Below are 22859 nucleotides of genomic sequence, written 5' to 3'. Positions count from 1 at the left end.
TTGACAGCTGAGATGCCAAATGAATAGCGTCTGTTCACGGTCTCACAGAGCCTTAAAGGCACGGGAAGTGCCATTATAGTAACTGACAGCCATACATAAAAATACAAGTTCATACAGTTTTAAAAGTGTTTAATAATGTCATCTGGAAAATTTAACAATACATACACTTTTTTATTACATAGTGGTAAAGACTGGTTCAACAAATCAGCTTGCATTTGTAAACGAAATTAGTGTGGTAATGACAAGCACTTCTAAAATCACAAAATAATTTTTAAGACTGATAGAAAGCCCCAAACACAGTTAAAAATAACAGGTAAATTAAATACCAATCTTTAATATTTAACGCATGTAATTTTTCTTTAATGTTGTGGTCCGGTGGCAGGTTACCTAAATCATGGTAAAGTTCAGCCACTAAAGGAAACAAAGAAATGTGTTACAAAATAATATAGATTTTTAACATATAGAGAATTAAAAGCATGACAAACTGCATTAACGTCTAACCTGCTGAAAGTCCAACTCAATGAAGCCAGTCTTGTGGGGATCAAGCTTCTTGAAAACCCCTGGAGAGGAGAGGCATACATTCATGTTTATATAAGATTACAATCAGGCCCAAAAGAATCTGCAGCCTTTTTTATTTATTTTTTATTTTTATTTTTATTTTTTTTTTTTGTGATAAAATATTTTGGAATCGATTTCAATATGGTAAAATGTGCTAAACGGAGTTCAGGCTAGAGCTGGGAGTTAAGGCTATATTGCTATCTGAAAGCATAATCAAATAAGGCAAAATAAGGGTTCCCACTCTTTTTGACCAATTAATTTCCATGACTTTTCCATGCATTTGTGATTAGTCGATAGGCCTACATTTTATTTTCTCTCCTTTTTTTTCCCCAATTTGGAATGCCCAATTCCCAATGCGCTCTAAGTCCTCGTGGTGGCGTAGTGACTCGCCTCAATCCGGGTGGCGGAGGACGAATCTCAGTTACCTCCATGTCTGAGACCGTCAATCTGCACATCTTATCACGTGACTTGTTGAGCGCGTTACCGCAGAGACCTAATAGCGCGTGTGGAGGCTTCACGCTATTCTCCGCGGCATCCACGCACAACTCACCACGTGCCCCACCGAGAGCGAACCACATTATAACGACCACGAGGAGGTTACCCCATGTGACTCTACCCTCCCTAGCAACCGGGCCAATTTGGTTGCTTAGGAGACCTGGCTGGAGTCACTCAGCACGCCCTGGATTCAAAGTCGTGACTCCAGGGGTGATAGTCAGCGTCAGTACTCGCTGAGATACACAGGCCCCCAGGCCTACATATTTTTAAAATAATTTTGATTTGACTGATTTGCTCACTCTTACAAAAAATCTAGAGTTCTGACAAACTTGCAGCAAACTTGCCGCAGATTTCCCACTCTTTATTTTCACATGCAAATGAGCTTGCGAATTAGCAAAATATTTGTCAGAGGTTTACAGCTCTTCACCGGTAGTGGTGAACCTACATCAAACCTTTGGCGACAATGAAGAGTTTTCCGTAAAGATAATGTGCATGTCAAAATAATGAGTGGCAAATTTGCAGAAAATGTGCGACAAGTTGGCAGCAAGTTTGCCAGAGCTCTCGATTTTTGTAAGGGTAATGAATCATTGAGACCGTTTCGACTAATTCATTGAAAAGAACTGACACAAAAGAACAATTCAGAGAGCGATTCGCTTACAATTGGACAACACTATGACTTGCAAGCAAATTTTACTGTACTCAAGAGCAATATCTATCTCATGAAATATTTAAAAGCATATAAAAAATATATTTATTCACTGTAGAAACTTCTATGACTTTTCCATGACTTTGGAGTTTTTATGACTTTTCCAGGCCTGGAAAACACACTTTTAAAATTCCCTGACAAAATAAAAGTAACTCTCAACAGAGCACAAAACTATAGAAGAGAGTGCTAGATCGTCCAAACTAACAGTTATTTTGGGTGACAAGGTTTACAGATTGGCGGTAGACTTACGGAACATCATCTCCAGTCGCATGAGACAGGCCACAAAGTTATCAAAGTCCAGGGTCATATCTGTCTCAGCGTAGCGTGCCACCAACTGCTGAAATATAGCATTATTAAGACAGAAACCTAGAAGAGAGGAGAGAATGTACTTTACAATATGCCAGCAAAAAGTTATCTTTGCAAATGAGAGACTTCATGTAAATGTGAGTGGTGCTAGTAGTTGAAACAAATTGGCTTGACTAACCGGCCTCTTTCATTGCTATACGCATCTCCGGAGTGCTCATGGTTCCAGAATTATCCATGTCATTCTTCTTGTAGATTCCCTTGAGAAATTGTAAAAGAAAACAAAACACATTTAAAAATTATCTTAAATGTTAAATGCTTCTGGTTTCCTAAAGCAGAAAGAGAAATTAAAGCCGTGTGGTGGGTCTCTTACGAGGTATCTTTGCACTTTCTTCCACAAAGTGGCAAACTCTCCCAGACCAAGTTTCCCATTCCCACTGTCCTGCGATGATATTAAGGGAAACTTACAGTTCAACAACATATAATGCAGCACTTGCATTAACAAATGCTTGTTAGAGTGCAACGCAGTGCTCAAAACACAGCGTCAGATGGCGCAATGGCCTAAGATGTCCATCTGGTGCATGTGTACATAGACCAAAAATGTACAAAAATTATAGATGGAAACCAAGAATGCATCCTGTGTGATCAGCCCCTTAAAGAAAATACAGATGGCACCCTGTGTTATTATGTAACATTATGACAGCTGACAATGCTTTACGTGGATTTAATGCAAATGAGCTACAAATCAGTGCTGAAGCTACCAATAGGAATGAAGACAGTACGTTTACATGAGCATTTATAATCGAACTACAATGTTTTTTGTGTAGTCGGGCTACAGTCTTCATCTGTCTGTCCCAGTAAACATGATGCGCAATCACATATTTAAAGGAAGTGTTAAATACACATCGCATATAACCTCTGTTTTGTTTTGTTTTTTGGAGCATGCTCACAATGCCAAGGCCAATTGTGGTCTGATTAATATGCACACATGCTAGACGAAGCCAAGCTGTAATACAGCCTACAGTAGGTCTGTTAGTCTGACTTTGCAAAAATGTGACTTTATTCGGACTAAAGTGTTCACATGCCTTTTCTAAAAAGACAAATTATTGTTTTAGTCCAACTGAAATCGAACTTTTAAAGTGCATGTAAACGTACTGAATGAAATGTATTGATATAATTGGATAATGTTGTCGAATAGGAATGCACAATAGCAACCAACTACTGTATACAGGTACTTGAAATAACGCTGTCAATGTGAACAAACTTTTACTCTGTTATGAACGTTACACTAACTCGCTATGTGGAAGAGTTTTGCCAAACATTAAATTCTTGTCATTCCTGGCCCATGCACATGCATCACATTAACACAAATACACAAAATGTTTGTAATCTGTTACAGTTGAGAGGATACATCCATGAGGTTCACCATGATGCGACACGTATCCAAACTAAACCCGTCTGTCTTTATGTCAGTTCCTGCAAAACACCACAAAACATAACCCTTTAGAAATATGGATTCTTTTTTATTCAGTGTGAAAAAAAGGTGCAAAAATACGTACGTTTTGCGATAATTTTGTTTAAGATAGTCTGGAGCTCTGTGGCTGAGATTTCCATGTCCTACATAGCAAAAAACAAGGATTGGTTGCTCTACTTTGAATCTATTATACATGTTTACAGCATATAGCAAGCTATCGCCACTTACATCTCCAGCAAGTTTTTTAAACAGGCCCCTGAAACCAGCATCAACTTCAGCATCTGAAACAGTCTCCTGAAAACAAAAGCAAGTACAGCTAAATGATTTGTTATTTTCTTTGAGTACATATGGTAACATTGACTGTTAATTGTTTAGGAGATTTATAGCAAAAATTATCATATGTCTCTTGCTTACGTCAGGTAATTCAGCATCCACAGGGTCATCACATGGTCTAGAAAGGACAAATTAGGCATTTAAATGAAGGCAGACAACAAAACTATTTGCATTCAGATGTATTCAGTGTTCTATTATTTTTGCACCATTGTGTAAATGTTAACTTTTTGCACCCCACATTTCTTATTAGTTAGCTAGCTAGCCAGCTTTCTCATTCTGCTAGCAGACTCATTATATTAACCAAGCTAATAACTATGCTAGCTAACATGAGCTAACTTACGGTTATATAGATAATTAACCAAAAATCACCAAAAATTTGCATGATACTTTACTTATACATTATCAGTATCCGCGACTTCCCTGATTGGTAGAACTCTGTTTAGGATTATGGGTAGTGTAGTTCTTCAATGGAAATTAGCAATTAAATGTGATGAAGCTTGTGGCTTCTACAAAAGCATATATCATTGCTTCATAAGCTCAGAGCTCATGGTGGGTCTGCCTTTAAAGGTTTACATTATAGTTAAAAATTGAATTTACTGTGGAGAAATGATTAGGATTTTTACTTCTATTTAAAAAGCTTTCAAAAGGATAATAGGTATCATTTTAAAAAACACTGCATGAAACTAGGGATGTCCCAATACCATTTTTTTGAGAACGAGTATACCGAGTCCGGTACGTTTGTTTTTTCTGAACTCCATATCAACAGTTTATTTCAATTTTATCATCAAAATGGTGTTTAAATAAATAAATGTATTAAAACCTTATTCAAATTAAAGTATAACAATTAATTTTCAACATGATATTGTATTTTTTTTTTATCAGATGAAGTGATTTTATACAGAACCTCACAGCACAATCTAAAATACAACACTGGAGTTATTTTTGTCAAATAAAGTGCTGCATTACAGAGCATTACAGATGCGAGATATTGCTTAAATATAATACAATTATATATATTGATTTATTATTAGTAGTAGTAGTAGTATAACAGTGAATATTACATAACTTTACAGTAGTAATATATTTCTATCATAATTTTTACCATTTAAATTGAGCTTTTATTTTGAAGTGTTTCTGTGTTGTTATGACCAAGGAGCTCTTGCATTATAACAGCAGCTTCCCACTCCAGAAAAGCTGGTCGTTACATGAATCAAAATGATTATTAAACCGCAAAAGGCTGCTATTTAAAAAAAGAAATATGTAGTCTGTACGTGCCTAACGATGCAAAGTGAATTAGCGCTCTGCTCACTGTCATCTGCTACAAACAGACCACGTGATGCTCATGACGGTGTGTTCCTTGTATGGTCAAGGAGCTCTGAAAGGTATGAGCACTTTCTGTTTTCATATCAGCACAACACCGACTCCACACATTCACTTTGAAGCGTGCGGCAAATGTTTAAATATACAGTTCAATCGCAGCTTTTGCTGTTAAATAATCTCACTAGGACATAGCATGATTTTAATTTGTGAATGTTTACGTAATGACATTCGTACGTTAGATGGTATAGTTTTTTGGTATAGGAGCATTTTTATGATCATGAGTACATGTACATTAGTGTGGTATCGGACCTAAATCCGATACCAGTATCGGTATTGGGACGTCCCTACATGAAACTACTACTTAAAAAGTCAGTCATAGATTAACCATAAATTGAATGGCATATAGCCACAGATGTAGCAGTTCAATGCAGTGTCATATGAGGACATGAAAATGTGCAGGAAACTTCACACAAGTGTGAAAATATTACAGTGTCTCTGTCTGTTTCTCAGAGAACACACGCAGGCAGAAGTCTCCGTCCAGGTTGGGTTCGAATGTTGAAGGCACAACGAGGTATTCGCCCGGCGGCAATCTGAAGCGTGTGCAGACTTCTCTCAGATTAATGAACGTTTCAGAACGAGCTTTCTGTCCGTGTGTCAAGAAGAAGTTCTTATCCAAGTGCACATCCCTCTGACCACGAAACTGACAGGAGACAATAACCAATCAGAAAAATGCTGCAACTAGTATAAATAAACAGCATTCTCAGATGTGATTGTTCAAGCTATGCCCCTCTACGTAGTTCAACACTTACCTGTGGAGGAACCTGTGGAAACCAAAAAATAAGATTAGAATAATGGGATTGTAGGGATTTTTACAATTAGATTTTAAAAAACTTGAGTGATGCTAGGGTGTTCCAGAGCGTTGAGTTTTAGCACATTGCTATGTGGTTGCTAGGACATTCTGGGTAGTTGCTAGGGTGTTTGCTTGGTGGTTTCTTACTGGCTCAATTTGTCAGCTCTATGGAAATTCATGAATCTCCCTTTCCTTTCCAACTTTCACATCCACCCTGTTTAGATCCAAAGCTCCATCGCATCGTGTCTCCACCCACCTCATAGATAGCAAAGCCGATAGTGTGCATATCCTCCCCCATTTTTCTGAGACGCCGTCGGTTCTTCTGTATCAAACCCACCACGAAACTGCAGCCCTCTTCATTATCGTTTGGATCATCATCGTCCAGCTTTATCACATACTGAGGATTCATCCAGAATGTGTCTATGGAGCAATGAGCTGATGTTAATAATAATAAAATACTCAAAAACATAACTTAAAGACCCCATGACATCAGTACTGGAGTTTTGTGGTTTCAGTCCATGTGTAAGATTTGAGGACATCTATATGCTAGAGTACTTCTAAAAGTTTAGCAGTTTATACATGTATTTAAAATTTTAAGTCTTTCTCTTTAAGGAAAACGGACCAAAAATACTCATGACTCATCTCACATTACACATATTTTTGTCCAATCAAATGCTCTCTAAAATGAAAATTTCCCGCCCTTAATACCACCTGCAACCGAATGGCAAGTAGCGAATCATCGTTGTGACATGACTAAAGTATTTATGTAAAATAATTATGCTAATAAAATACTTTAAATTAAGTGTCATTCTAGTATAAACAGCTGAAGTTAAATAAAAAACGGTCATGACCGTAAGGTCTAAAGGCCCCGAAATACTTAATACGAAATCAAAGAACGAACAGGCGTGATGTCATTTAGAACAAAATCAGGCCTAAAAGAAGGTGTTCTTGCTTTCGATTTCGGTGGTTCGTAACAGCTCGCCTGGGCGAACTTTTAGAAAAAATTCTTACCAGCTGCTATATACCATCTTACTGCCATTAGTCCACGTCATCATTAGGTGTGACCTAGAGCTCCACCTACCTTGACGCCGACAGCTAATTCTGTTTATTTTGTTCAGTCAGTCAAAATCAGTCAACATGAACACATCGGCGTGTAGTGTTATTAGAGGGCTGGTGCAATGTACCTACATCTGTAAAACCGTTCGCTTAGAGACATTTCCAAGACCATGTCATGTGATTTATTGTTTTGTTTAATTAGTCTACAAAAGGAATCAAATCTACTCAAATACTCTCAAGTGGCCTTTCACTCTTTTGTTTTATATGCTGCTTCACTCATGTGCCTTCAGCAGCAAAAGCCATTCACATATCTGCCCAAAGTAACCCTTACAAAAAAACAAACTAGCCGCAAACTTGCCGCAAACTTGCCTTTCGTTATTTTGACATGCAAATGAGCATTTGATTCACCGCAAATGTTTGCCAGAAGTTTGCAGCTCTTCGCCTGTATTGGTGAACCTCCGGCAACAATAGACAATTTGCTGCAAGTTTGCCATGAACTCTCGATTTTCATTAGGGAAGATATGCCTATCATCATTCTTTGTCTGTATTTTGCACATTAACACGTTTATACACCCATCTTTGCAGTTGTATCAGTGTCATCATAAATTACATAGTGCGTTAGCGCATTAGCATCATAAATTCAGAATGTAAATTTTTTTACTGCATTTACGTATATTAATTTAAATAATAATTGAGTGGTTAAAACAACTTCTTTTACTGACTTCATGTGAATTCTACTCATATAATGAGGCATAAAGTCATTAATGGTAAGGTAAACATATTGGTAAGGTTTTACTGAGAGTCCTCATATTTAAATGTATGTCTAAACACCTCCCACAGTGGTGTGACCAGTGTCTGAATGTTTGCAAATAGTATACTGTTGCTCGACTGTTTAAAACGTATTTTTACCCCTGAACAAAGAAAGAAGAAGAACTTCTCTGGAAGTATTTCGGGGCCTTAAGGGTCACCTTTACTTTAAGATTTAAGACTGCATCTCTTTTAAGGTGTTTTAAGACTGCAGTTGTTTTGTATGTGTTTGTTGTGCTCACATGGGTTGTTTCTGCAGCCCCCAGCGGTGGAGCCTTTCCTCCAGTTACCATCATGGTTGGTCACAGCCCAGTGTTTAACAGAATCACTGGTGATGGTGTCAGGGGTCAAAGTGCAGATCTCGATACGAGAGTAGTTGCTTAGGAAATCTGAGAAAGACATCCTGAACAAGCACACACAAATCAATATCAGAAACATCCAGAAGCAAGAGTCCTCTTTTCTAGATTTCAGAGTTGCGGTTGTTACTCTGACCCAATACACTAAAACTGGATCCACAGATTTTGTAACAAATTTGTAACGCACCAGAATTCTCCATCCTCAGCACTGGCATTCGGCCGCTCAGAAGCTGCCACAGCGTTCCATTCAGATGAACTAGAGGGAAGAAAAAATAAACAATTCAGATCATCGATAACAGTTAGCAGTTAGTGGTCACACTGATGTACTAATGTTGTCTTCTCCAAATAAGATTGCTCCAAAGCAACTCCATAGACTGTTTTACTTTTATTACAGGTGCCATATTCTACATTTGGAAGCATTTTAACAATGTTAATCAATAATGAAAATAATTAGCAATAATGCTAAGAATGCTAAGAATGTTAGCCAAGGGTCATAATTTAAGTTTTTCATGATATTTTGTAATTATTATTAATATTTGATTAGTTTACAACCTTTTTTCTCATTAATAATCATCTGAAAAAAAGATTTTGTGAGTTTTCAAAGTGGGATCAAAGCGCACTGTGCTTGCGTCACGTTGCACTAGGCATTTCTAGGAAGCTGTGTCAAGTTAAATGCAGTTTGAAACTTTGAAAAATGCATCTCGAGACCCCTACATTTGGAGTTGTGCTCCGCCCAACTGTCTTTGAACATCTTTACTCATGTTGTACTGCCTTCTCTTGGTAAGTTTGTTGCCTGTACAGCTGGAGTTGTGCTAACTGCCCACTGCTGACTGCGAATTACAAAAACTTGAAAGTGGTACTTCAAGTCAAGGTTCTCTGTTTACATCCCGCAAGACAACAAGGAACACCCACTACACGCCCACTCCAAGTAATGCCCCTCTTGGATCATGAAGCGATTCTATTGGCTAAAATAACTTTTAAAATCCTGTGCAATCGCTGTATGATTCATGTTGTCTTAAATGTGTACATTTGACATAGAAAAACTTTTCAATTATATTTCACATATCATATTATTAAACTGAAGATATAAATGGTTGGTGACATTGAACATTTCTCTGTTCTGTTTTCTCCTATTAGCTTAGCAGATGCTAGCTTTTTCCCCTCTTCATTTTCATCACATTTCCCCTCAGTGTCGCCACCTAGTGATATGGCAGTATGATTGTATTCAATAGAACTCTTAAGCTGTGGTATATTTAATAATTTTACAAACTTTTCAGTTTTTAATGTTTGTGGTTAGGGTTAGGTTTAAGGGTAGGGACAGGTGTAGGGTTGCTGTGGTACTCAAATAAAAACAGTATATGAATGTGACATCCAACTGATGCAAGACTTTAGCATTTCGCCTGTAACTTGAATGGGGCGTAACTTGCAATAGGCGTGCCTTGTAGTAGGCGTGTTTTGTAGAAGTCTTGCAGGATTTAGACAGACCCTTCTCCTTCTAGTTTTAATCGCTCAGTTGGTAGGAAAAATCTTTTAACTGAATTTACATAGGGTCAGGGAGCATGATTAAGTGTGTTATTTTTTCAACACATTCTTTAAGTATAATTAATCGCACTGAATGAACGCATTAAATCAACAGCTTTAAATTATATTTTTACATTGATGAATTCATCTGTATATTGTTCTCTGGTTTCTACTTTAATTGAACCATACTTGTCACTCCAGGCTCCAGTCCACTCCACCTGCCCCCAAGGGTTCCGCATACGAACCAGCTTCTCCATGCGGCCACGGTAGTTCACCTGAGACAAAAACAACATATGCTCTTATTACACAATGATAACAACATGACAATATGTATTAATTCATCACTTACACAAAAAAACAAAAAAAAGCCATGCCAATAACTCATAGTCATACCTCCGTAGCACCAGTTAGTGAGTAGGCGTGACCTTTCACCAGCTTCTGACGAGTGACAGCTTCTGAATCAGCAGCACTAGTTATCTGATACCATACGAAATAGAAATATAATAATCAAGTAAAATAATAAGCATTAAACAGGGTTCTCTTAAAATGGCCGGGGCTTAGCACCCCAGAAGTTGTCTCTGATTGGTCAGGTATGATGGGCCTAAATAATAATTCTCCACTTTCAACATATCACGGTCAATGACGGTCAACTTTTCACAGCACCATTATTTAAGTGAACATTTTAGTCCAGACTACTGTTGAAGTAGCATATTGATGCTGTTGTCATGTGATACCTATTCATTTTCTCATCGCTGATCAGGATGGACCAATTGCAGGCATTTGTGATTACATTGGCCATATGAAATTAGAAAGAACAATCCTCTCTGCACATATTTGGATGACTTACACCTCTGGTTGCAGCGATCTGAATCCTAATACGATTAGATTAGCATTCCATGATGCTGGACACTGTACTAGATCACTAGATAAGGTCATCTGATCCAGGAAAGCTAATGTGTTTTTAGCCAAATAACACATTATGTGCTGTGTGCACATTGTGCTTCATGTGGATTATCTATTAATTTATTCATCCGATTAAGTTGTGTTTGGGCTCATTTTAACGTGAATCTGCTCTTCTAAGTAATGGTATATGATATTTTATATTCTGTTTATTTTTTGTGAAGTTAGAAGTGAAAACATGGCTTATAAAACAACACCTGTTAATATGTAACATATGTCAAAAACATGAACTTAGCTATTACTCACTATATTTTTTATGTCTGTGAGTAAAACAAATAGGCGGGTTGTATTCTACTCTTTGAGATCTTTCCAACAACATATGACACATGACTATTTGATCAGTTTGATGTTTTTACTGATTACAATAATATGTGTAGTACATATCATTAATAAATTATCAAAACAAAACAATTCTGATTTGTCTGCAAATTTCAAAGCACTTGTTCAGTTTTGGTTGTAATGTCTGCATGTACTGTAAAGTATATCTTCTAAGTTTTCAAACGATACCTATTTTGTGTTGGTCAAGACTGTAGTTATTAACATTTTGATAATCATTTTTTTCTCAGTAGGCCCAAGGTAGGGTTAAAGTGACAGCAGCAAAATAACCTGCCTGTTTAATTCGAAGGGTTCGAAAGAGAGTGGTAAATGGTCATGAAAAACTAAATTTTCACTGTTTTTGGTGAACCCCCCCATTGTATGACCATTGTAAAGTTTCATTTTTTATATATAAATGACTTTGCTAACCTCCTGGCTAACTACTAGTGTAGTTCACACTGTAATTCCAATGATCTAAATACACACAGATCCATGTGAAAAACTACTACAACCGATTATTTATGAGTGTAATAAATGCAGGCAGAGGAATCTCACATCGATGGAGCAGCCCAGCAGAGCTCCAGCCTCCAGAGATTTCTGGATGATCTGAAACATGTTTGAAGGCGCTTTCTTCAGATCGTAGTTCTCAGCGATTCCTCCAGTGAAATCCTCAAAGCCCTCCGTGGTTGAACCTCCAGACAGAGCCTCATAACATCCATTCACCCTGACAGAGACCACAAAATATACCATGAGAATTAGGAAACAACTCACATGCACATCTTTAGCCTGACTAAAAGAAACTATAGCCAGGCCTATTGAAAGACAGTCTCAATTCGAGAATGCTTTAGTGATATTTTATGAAAATATTTGGAATTTTCTTTATTGATTGCTGTCAACACACCCCTTTTCTAGGAATCACCTGCTGTGTGTAAACCTGCTGTCCTTGTATGCAAAGTTCAGTAAATAACCAGGACCAGACAGAATCAGAGATTTAATACTGTATATTTTTGTGTGTACATATATGGTATAAAGCATATATATACACTACCGGTCAAAGTTTTGAAACACTCATTCTTTATTATAATTTTTTCACATTTTATAATAATAGTAAAGTCATCAAAACTATGGAATAACATAAATGGAACTATGGGAATGATGTTGTGACTAAACAAAATCCAAAATAAATCAAAACTGTGTTATATTTGAGCATCTTCAAAGTAGTCACCCTTTGTCTAGAATTTGCAGACATGAACTCTTGACATTTTCTCAAGCAACTTCTTGAGGTATCACCCTGGGATGCTTTTAAACAGTATTGAAGGAGTTCCCATCTATGTTGGGCACTTATTGGCTGCTTTTCTTTATTATTTGGTCCAAGTCATCCATTTCAAAAACTTTTTTTTTTTATTATTACATTTTAGTTTTATAATGAAATAAATTAATATGGTGGCACAATTATATTTTTGTCTACAAAACTAATTTCAAACATTTAAGCATATGCCTTCAGATCAAAAGATTTTTAAGATCATGAGAAACATTTCAGTCAAGTGTTTCAAAACTTTTGACCGGTAGTGTGTGTATATATAGTATACTGTACATACTGTATAGTGCTGGCAACACCAGAAAAAAGAAATATCTTATGCATTTTAATTAATGTGCAACATGCAAAATCTGCTTATTTTGTCAACACCTTCACTTGTCAACATTTTCTTTAATTTTCTGTCTGACGGACGTCATTTCAATAGATGGTGCTGAAAACCAGTTTGAAACCATCCTATATTCCCAATTCATTCTTAATTGTAGGTGAATGCTACATTTGTCAATATACTGTGTGTATAAAATAAATATTTGGTATGACAGTACACATTAACTTTGTATCTGGCGGCTGTGAAACATTTCGATTGATAGAATTAAGAATTATTTTACAGCACAACAGAAAATATGCAATTATCGTATTGTCTGTTCTTAGGAAGTAAATTCCACAAATAAGCTGAATTTCTGGTTGAGGCAGTTTGATGCTAATTTCTATGAGCACACACTGCAACACACAAACACAAGAAACAGCACAAACAAATACACAATGACATACTTAGCATAGGCCTTCTCCAGCAGGGCACTCCAGAACTCATTTCCCTCCTCAGAGTGCACAAACATCAGCTTGCCATCTTTCACCGGCAGGCGATCATCTATGACAACATCCACCCACTCGCCAAACTGCCAGAACTAAAGGATGAGGGTGAAAAATGCAGTACAATATTTACCTGTTCAATCTCAAGATGTGGTCCAAACCACTAAAAGGCACTTTTACAAACTCATTTAAGGGTCATACTTTGCATTACAGTTACTAACAAAAAGCACCAAATACCATGTTTTAGGACATGTAAAATGGTATTAGCATGTTTTTGGATGTACAATGGTATTACCAAGTTTTTGGGCATGGTACAATGGTAATACCATGTTTTCTGTACATGTACTAGGGTATTACCATGGTTTTTTTTTTACCCATATTACCATGATTTTTGACCCATACTAGTGTTTTTTGGACATGGCAACATGCCATGCTAATAACATAGTTTTGGACATACAACTACAGTATTACCAAGTTTTGTGGACATGTACTATTGTACATGGTACCATGGTAATGGGGCAGTGGTGGCTTGGCGGTTAAGGCTCTGGGTTACTGACCAGAAGGTCTGGTGTTCAAGTCCCAACACTGCCATGATGCCACCGTTGGGCCCTTGAGCAAGGCCCTTGACCCCATCTGCTCCAGGGGCACCGTATCATGGCTGACCCTGCACTCTGACCCAAGCTTAGCTGGAACATGCAAAAACTACTGCATTTGATTGGCTCTGTACCTGTACTCTGCACAATGACAATAAAGTTGAATCAATCTATCTAATACCATGTTTTTGTTTAACCCAAACTATGGTATTACTATGGGTTTTTTGGACATGGCGCAATGGACTTTGGACATGTACTATGGTAATACAATGTTTTTTAGACATGATAAAGGTACCATGATAATATCATATTTTGGATATAATACCATGGTATTAAGTTTTTGGACATGTACTATGGTTTTACCATGTTTTTGGACATGGTACTATTGTAATACCATGTTTTTTGGCTATGTACTATGGTATAAACATTTTTTATTTTCTTTATTTTTATTTATTTTTTGGATATGGTACTAGAGTATTACAATGTTTTTTTACCCATATTACCATGGTTCCTGATCCATACTATGGTATTACTATGGGTTTTTGGATATGGCATCTTGCCATGGTAATAACATAGTTTTGGACATACAACTATGGTAGTACCATGTTTTTGGACATGAAATAGGGTATTACCATGTTTAAAAAACAAAAACAAAAAACTATGGTATACTATGGGTTTTTTGGAGTATTATGGTATTACATGTACTATGGTAATACAATGTTTTTTAGACATGGTGCAGGTACCACGGTAATATTATACTTTTGTATATAAAACCATGGTATTATCATGTTTTTGGACATGTACTATGGTTTTAGCATGTTTTTTTGTTTGTTTTTTTTTGACATGGTATATTGGTAATACTTTTTTTTTTTTGGATATGCTGTATGGCAGTACCATGGTATTATTTGAACTACCAAAGAATACCATTTAAATATCAAATTTATCTTTCAGTACCATCATATGTATCACATCACAATAATTGCCATGTACCTCCACTGCGCTTTTTTGCAAAGCGTGACCTATTTACTTTAACAGTGTAACATGCACATACCTGAAAATGGAAGATTCCAGCATAATTGTCACCAAAGCCCTGTCCGTCAGGTACAACTCTGGCTAGAACATCTTCATTCAGGGTCAGGGAGGCAATGGCCGCTAGCAGCCAGCAGTCACCTGAGAGACAGAGAGAAACAGGAAGTGACTTCTGTGTTGTTTACAACTGCTCTGTGGTGTACCAGGCGACCTTCTTCCACTGCTCCAAGGTCCAGTTCCGATGCTCATGTGCCCATTGTAGGCACTTTCAACAGTGGACAGGAGTCATCATGGGCACTCTGCATCTATGGAGCCCCATACGCAGCAGGGTGTGATGCACTGTGTGTTGTGACACTTTCCTCTCGTAACCATCATTAACATTTTCTGTGACTTGTGCCACAGTAGACCTCATGTCAGTTTGGACCAGATGTGATAGTCTTTGTTGCCCTAATGCATCGATGAGCCTTGGGCGCTCAACACCCTGTCACCGGTTTGACCACTGTCAGTAGTTACTCATCACTGCTGACTGGGAGTACCCAACAAGCCTTGGCTGTTTCAGAGATGCTCTGACCCAGTCGTCTGGCCATAATAATTTGGCCCTTGTCAAAGTCGCTCAGGTCTTTACTCCTGCCCATTTCTCCTGCACTCAACATGTTGACTACGAGAACTGATTGTTCACTTACCATCTAATCTACCTAGACCTTGACATGTGGCCTTGTTAGGAGATGATCAATGTTATTTGCTTCACCTTTGAGTGGTCATAATGTTTTGGCCCATCAGTGTATTTATTATTGGCATCAGTCATTCATTGTTAAAGTCATTTGTTTACACATTGGGAACAAATGGCGCCTGTTTTAGAATGACTCTTTCTTTAAAAGATATGGAAATGGAATTTGTTATAACCATATTTGTAATGCAAAATACACTTAAGGTAACTATTTTTAAAGTTTTATTATTCAAAAAGCCTCCAGATAAAGGAGATCAGGCACAATTTGTGGAAGCGCATGTAAATAACGCTCATAAACTGGAACAGAACCAGCCAATGAATGTGGTTGTGGTTTGCATATCATGCAAGTGGTGAGCTGCAAGTATGATAAACCAGACGCATTCGTTTATGCTTGAAAGTATGTGCAGAGGCTTGTGAGAATATGTTCTCGTTCAAAACAAAGACAATAAGCTATGCTTTTCCTGCAGTCTACCACTTGTATCATATTTAACTTGCATGGTTTTAATGCGAGCAGCAGAGATCAACTTTACCATGACAATTCCAGCCAAGTCTTTATAGCCTCTTAAAAAACAAAAGCATTTTTGTTCAGCCCCCTCGGCTAGTTTCCGTGTTCACGTGGTTTACATTATGAGTTTGGCTCGGCAAATTGGCTAACAGTAAATATAGAACAGGAAGGAATGAGAGCAAGAAAAGCAGTGAGAGATGTATAGTAAGGGAGTGCTAGTGCAAAGCCACTAGAAAGAAACAAACACTATGAGTACTAGGTTAAAAACATTCTTCAAAAAGTAACACACCCTTTTTCTAGGAATTGCATGGTGTGTCTGCTGTTTGCTTGCATTGTTAAAGCTTAGTTGGATTAACGTTTCAGCATCTAGACATGTCAATCAACCCACTTTAAACACCACAGGCTGCATGACACAACGATTAAAGTTATATATGACAAAACATATTTAATAGTGTTTTCTGAAAAAAACAAAAACTTTAAGGAGATATTTTTACCTGACCTAACCCTTAAACATTATTTTTGTTGGGTGTAGTTAGGTGTTAATTCAGTCATATTAAATAACATTTTAGGCTTGAATAAAACCAATTATTTTAGATGTTACCACATGAAGCACATTTTAGGTTATCTGTAAGATAAGAAAATAGGCATCACAAAACAGCTAAGCTGAATTTCTGGTTGAGGCAGTTGTAACATTTGCAAGCAATATCCACAAGTAGGTATGTTTAAAGAGGTGAGATAAAGAGAGGAGGAGTAGAAATATAAAAAGAAATATGACTAATATAACTTTGCTTGACTACTCGGAGACATTGTCTGTATAAAGAACAGGTTTACCACTTTACATTTAGACAAATATAGAGAATTAACAGGCTGAATCTGGTAAAGAAGATCTTCTAAACATGTATAAATCTTTAATTTCCCTTTACCTAGGGCTCCTTGACAGATATCCGTCCTTGTAGCTCCACCGATGATGAACTGTGGTTTTGAGCACAGCTCCTGTACAAGACATCAAGAAAAGTGTGTTTGAAATGCGGAAAAGTTCAATAAAGAAGTTACTACCTTCAGTTATAGGTGTACTTATCAATATTTTTAATTAGGAAAATAAACTGATTCACATTTTACCACATGGAGCACATTTAGGTCATCTGATAAGACTCATTTTATGCATGATTTTTACTGTGCTAATGAAACATTATATAATAATTGATTTAAAAAGAAAAAGAAAGGATATAGACAAGCCATATGGACTGATGTTGACTGATGTGTTACGGTAATAAGAATTAGCCGGTAAAATGTGCGTAAGTGTCCTGAAAATAATACATGACAATCTTAATTGTCATAAATGAAGGCTTAATATTTTCTATGCACTATACAGTATATATATATATATACACACACACACTAATAAAATGATTTTGCGGTGAAATATAGCAGAAAAGATTAAGTACTTTCTCCATTGAATAAGTTAAAGCATGAACTTGAAAATATTAAGTAAATACATTTGTTCTACATTCAAGCATGTAAAAATGAATGCTCTAGCTTATAAGTAAATATTATTTATCATTGTTTGTTCTCTTTACAATGTGTCATCATGTATCAATCCTAAAGTAGAAAACCTTGTTAAATTTATATGCTAATTCGAGTCAATTTAATTGGTAAATAAAATACAGTAAGTACATTTTACTTAAAGCTGAAGTATGTAATTCATGCAACACTAGCACCACAGAATGGAACTGAGCCTTCGCTAAGCCCCATCCTAAAAGCGTTTCTTACAAATCCTATCTTAGCAACTGTTGCCGTGCGCTATTTCTCTGACAAGCACTTGCTTTTCCCCAGTTTAGGTCTATGAGAGTAATGTGTGTTTGAGTAGTTTGAAGTGGAATTTTTATAGAAATTATCCAAAAAATAAAATAAAAACTTTGTTGCTGGGTATTAGAGGGACACGAGGTACCTAGATACACGCAGAGCTAATAACTTAACATTAATTCATTCATGTATTGATTCAGGTATTAATAAAGGCGATAGTAAATAAAGAGTTCACAGCATCAAAGTGAGTGTGTTATTTAAGAATATTGTCAATTTCGTGTAAGAGAATATTATGCCAAAAGTTCTGCAAAGCTTGTCAGAGTCATAGATATACATACGTAGATGCCTCATTCGAATACGTCAACCGTGGCTCCATCTTGGAACGGTCAACAAGGAGAACTGTTTGGATGTAAGTGAATGGAGAAGAAGCCTCAGACCGCTGCATAAACTGCTTTTGTGTGGAAACAGTTCATCATGTAATGAACTGACTGACTGGGTGCTAATTTTCAGTATGTTTGCCATGATATATTCAATTGAAGAGGACTTTATTTGCAGTTTGCTATGGGGAACAAAAAAACCTGTTTTAGAAGTGAAGTCAGGATTTTTTAAATCATTGCCCATTGTTTATGGAAAATCAGATAATTTAAAAGTTGGCTGGAAAAGACAATAGACTTTAGCAGGCCGTATCTGCCAATTTACTTTCATGTGTTGACAGACGGCTCTTGACTTATCCAGTATGGTGGACGTGCCGACGTATCGTGGTTTAGAGAAACAGCTGCTCATAAGGTATCTATGTATAGATATCTATGGTCAGAGTGAGCAGCGGTAACCAAGGGGGGCGGAGCTTAGCAAAGGGTCAATTGCAAAAATAAACAATGTTTTCAAAGCAGCTTTCCGAATACACTCCTCGTCTGCAAATGTTCAAACAGTCAGAAGCCCCATTCACACATGCAACCAGGTAAATTACAGGAAAATCGTTGCCTTTACTGGTAAATGTACCAAATGTGCTGTTCAGTGTTCACACATACCATCAATAAGGAAATGTATAGGTAGTGATACAACTTCGCATTAAGGAAAATTGCCAGAACAAAACTGACCAGTATTTTCAAAAGGGTTGTTTTCACACATGACCTCTAAACTGGAAATTGTAGGTAATTATCTGGAAAAGGCTGCATTAATGAATAATTAATGAGCTTGCATGATTTCACTGTTTGCGAGTTTATTTACATTGTTTTATAGTTGATTTTGTGGTTATGTTTGGCAGTTTCTTGTTTTGTAAAGTCTGAAGTTAATTTTCTACTTAAAATTAGTCGTTCATGAACAAAAAAAAAAAAAATGATCTGTTGACTGTTACCATCATCGTATTTTGTGCACAAAGTGTTGAGGTCTGTGCGCACAAGTTCAGAATATGAAATGTTCACATTAAACGTTTAAGTATCATATACATCAGATTGTGTTAACTGAATGTTTTAAGTTAAATTTACTTACTTTAATCAATATTATGTCCTGAAGATTTCACTTAATTTTAAACCATTAAAAATGTACTAAGAAAACTGTGGAAAAACTTGTGAAATTAAAATTAAGGATGTCTTCAAAAATAATGACATAAATAGTTTTCATTTATCACTTAACATCATACAAAGTCCAGTAGACATAAAAAAGCTAAATTAATATTTGGTGTGACCACCTTTGCCTTTAAAACAGCACCAGTTCTCCTAGATACACCTGGATACAGTTTTTCTTGGTTGTTGGCAGACAGGATGTTCAAAGCTTCTTGGAGAATTCACCACAGTTCTTCTATTTCAGCTGTCTCAATTGCTTCTGTCTCTTTATGTAATCTCAGACTGACTCAATATTCAGTGGGGGGTCTGTGGGGACCATGACATCTGTTGCAGGGCTCCCTGTTCTTCTATCTATTTCAGCTGTCTCAATTGCTTCTGTCTCTTTATGTAATCTCAGACTGACTCAATATTCAGTGGGGGCTCTGTGGGGACCATGACATCTGTTGCAGGGCTCCCTGTTCTTCTATCTATTTAGTCTCAATTGCTTCTGTCTCTTTATGTAATCTCAGACTGACTCGATGTTCAGTGGGGGACTCTGTGGGGACCATGACATCTGTTGCAGGGCTCCCTGTTCTTCTATCTATTTAGTCTCAATTGCTTCTGTCTCTTTATGTAATCTCAGACTGACAAGATGTTCAGTGGGGGATCTGTGGGGACCATGACATCTGTTGCAGGGCTCCCTGTTCTTCTATCTATTTCAGCTGTCTCAATTGCTTCTGTCTCTTTATGTAATCTCAGACTGACTCAATATTCAGTGGGGGCTCTGTGGGGGCCATGACATCTGTTGCAGGGCTCCCTGTTCTTCTATCTATTTAGTCTCAATTGCTTCTGTCTCTTTATGTAATCTCAGACTGACACGATGTTCAGTGGGGGGCTCTGTGGGGACCATGACATCTGTTGCAGGGCTCCCTGTTCTTCTATCTATTTCAGCTGTCTCAATTGCTTCTGTCTCTTTATGTAATCTCAGACTGACACGATGTTCAGTGGGGGGCTCTGTGGGGGCCATGACATCTGTTGCAGGGCTCCCTGTTCTTCTATCTATTTCAGCTGTCTCAATTGCTTCTGTCTCTTTATGTAATCTCAGACTGACACGATGTTCAGTGGGGGGCTCTGTGGGGACCATGACATCTGTTGCAGGGCTCCCTGTTCTTCTATCTATTTAGTCTCAATTGCTTCTGTCTCTTTATGTAATCTCAGACTGACACGATGTTCAGTGGGGGGCTCTGTGGGGGCCATGACATCTGTTGCAGGGCTCCCTGTTCTTCTATCTATTTCAGCTGTCTCAATTGCTTCTGTCTCTTTATGTAATCCCAGACTGACACGATGTTCAGTGGGGGGCTCTGTGGGGACCATGACATCTGTTGTAGGGCTCCCTGTTCTTCTATCTATTTAGTCTCAATTGCTTCTGTCTCTTTATGTAATCTCAGACTCACTCAATATTCAGTGGGGGACTCTGTGGGGACCATGACATCTGTTGCAGGGCTCCCTGTTCTTCTATCTATTTAGTCTCAATTGCTTCTGTCTCTTCATGTAATCTCAGACTGACTCGATGTTCAGTGGGGGCTCTGTGGGGACCATGACATCTGTTGCAGGGCTCCCTGTTCTTCTATTCTATCTATTTGCAAAAGTAATATTTGGGAGTTTAACATTTATATTTCCTATTGACACACTAAAGCTGAAGATATAAATAACCATCTTAAGACAAATGTTTTTGTGAAACATCTTATGTGCCTAAGATTTTTGCACAGTACTGTGTATATATATATTACATTTATATTTTAATGTAAATGACATTTTCTTCACAGATATCGAGAGAATCACCCGTGAACGCTACTTAGATTGTATGCAAGGAAGGATCTAACCATTTGTATTAACCCGTTCCTGAACAAACGATTATAACAGCCCTATACAAACTCAACAGCATGATAAATAAATACAAAATAAAAACATCACATGATTCCTCTTTTAATGAGGGAAACTGCTCATACTGAAACCGTTAGAAAATCCTACCCCGGGTCTTTTCCACACTAATCCTCTGGTTTTGGAAGAGCTGGGTCCCAGTTCTTTAAAGCCCAGAGATTCGGGTGCGGCTGGGAAAGTCGGGTCTGAGAACAGGGTCCCTTTACTGCGACACTGACTCCTCAGTGCCTCAAAGTCCTGGTTAAGATATTTAGTGGCATTGGCGTTAGTTCCAAACCCTGCAGCTTTCGCTCTATTCTTGGCTAGAGTAGAAGCTATTCCCGACATTTCCGCTTTTGAAGGATACAAATTCCAGATGAAAGTGCAGATGTCTTGATCCTTCAACTTAAGTTAACTGTGATTCTCCGCCCCAAACTCTCCAGGCGTGGTCAGGCTGTCAAGTGAGTTTTGGGGCGTTTTTACTCACTCAGTGAAGAACAGGAAGAGTATAATAAAAAGTGCAATGGCAAGAGGTTTCTTTGACATACATACAATGACAGCTACTACAATTATAGCAGAACAATAGCATGCTATATTTGGCTGATTACGAATAAATGTTGCTGCATATAGCCTATCATACTGCAGAAAAAAACGACAACGTTTTCTTTTATTATTATTTTTTTATTGTCTTATCACATGAGACCAAGGGACAATTTCTCACTCTCAGCACAACACTGCGGTGAAATAACTTTATCTATTAGATTATAATGAATACAGTTACTTTGTGTTAATAGCTAATTGTGCGCATCAAGGAGCTGGAATAGGTGCGCTCAGTATTTTTAACATTCAGGACAGTGCACATGAGCTCGATTATTTGCTCAACAGCACCATCTGCTGGAGCAGCGTTGGTTTTCTATCTGGCTGTGTCGTCAAATATCGTCCCGCCTTTTTCATGGTTCACGATTTGGCATTTCATTTAATTTCTTGAGCATTGAATTACATTTTTAAATATATTGTAGCCTGCTGTATAGACCAAAATCAAATGCAATCTGTGTTTCATTTTCTTTTTGTTACAGTTTATGTAACCTAAAAGGAATAGTTCACCCAAAAATGAAACTTCTCTCATCATTTACTCACCCTCATGCCATCCCAGATGTGTATGACTTTCTTTCTTCTCCAGAACACAAATGAAGATTTTTAGAAGATATTTCAAAAATCTCCCAAAATCACATAAGTCAGCATAAAAGTAACCCATAAGACTCCAGTGGTTTAATCCATTTCTTCAGAAGTGATATGTTAGGTATGGGTGAGAAACAGATCAATATTTAAGTCCTTTTTTACTATAAATGTTTCTCCCCATCCAGTAGCGATATGCACAAAGAATGCTAATCAGATTTATAGTAAGATTTATAGTAAGATTTATTATAGACTTAACTAATGTTCTGTTTCTCACCCACATCTATCAGATCACTTCTGAAGACATGGATTTAACCACTGGAGTCTTTTGGATTACTTTTATGCTGCCTTTATGTGCTTTTTGGAGCTTCAAAGTTCTGGCCACC

General features: G+C 37.3%; 1 protein-coding gene across 1 annotated transcript; it reads right to left on the bottom strand.

The window, feature by feature from the left end:
- Positions 1 to 112: 112 nt before the first annotated feature.
- Positions 113 to 21739, bottom strand: capn2b (calpain 2, (m/II) large subunit b). The gene is made up of 21 exons (XM_051694182.1): positions 21409 to 21739; positions 16957 to 17026; positions 14824 to 14942; positions 13141 to 13274; positions 11610 to 11778; positions 10173 to 10256; positions 9969 to 10054; positions 8446 to 8514; positions 8145 to 8305; positions 6296 to 6459; positions 5999 to 6010; positions 5678 to 5889; positions 3951 to 3987; positions 3765 to 3830; positions 3622 to 3679; positions 3474 to 3538; positions 2436 to 2504; positions 2244 to 2322; positions 2009 to 2125; positions 502 to 560; positions 113 to 411 (listed from the first exon to the last, which is right to left on the bottom strand). The coding sequence occupies exons 1-21, from the start codon at positions 21643 to 21645 to the stop codon at positions 388 to 390; spliced, it is 2091 nt and encodes a 696-aa protein (XP_051550142.1). The 5' UTR covers positions 21646 to 21739; the 3' UTR covers positions 113 to 387.
- Between the last annotated feature and the right edge of the window lie 1120 nt (positions 21740 to 22859).

The sequence above is a fragment of the Myxocyprinus asiaticus genome, chromosome 49 (genome assembly GCF_019703515.2).
Source record: "Myxocyprinus asiaticus isolate MX2 ecotype Aquarium Trade chromosome 49, UBuf_Myxa_2, whole genome shotgun sequence".
In the NCBI taxonomy this organism is placed as follows: Eukaryota; Metazoa; Chordata; class Actinopteri; order Cypriniformes; family Catostomidae; genus Myxocyprinus; species Myxocyprinus asiaticus.
The sequence above is the reverse complement of the archived record's forward strand: the minus strand, read 5'-3'. Positions and strand labels throughout refer to the sequence as shown.

Bases quoted from the DNA above. Each gene is read 5' to 3' on its own strand.
- capn2b (XM_051694182.1), bottom strand. From the start codon at position 21,645: ATGTCGGGAATAGCTTCTACTCTAGCCAAGAATAGAGCGAAAGCTGCA. The intron at 3,831-3,950 runs GTAAGCAAGAGA...TTTTGTTTTCAG, and splicing joins TGGATGCTGAATTACCTGAC to GAGACTGTTTCAGATGCTGA. The intron at 2,323-2,435 runs GTAAGAGACCCA...CAATTTCTCAAG, and splicing joins AGAAAGTGCAAAGATACCTC to GGAATCTACAAGAAGAATGA.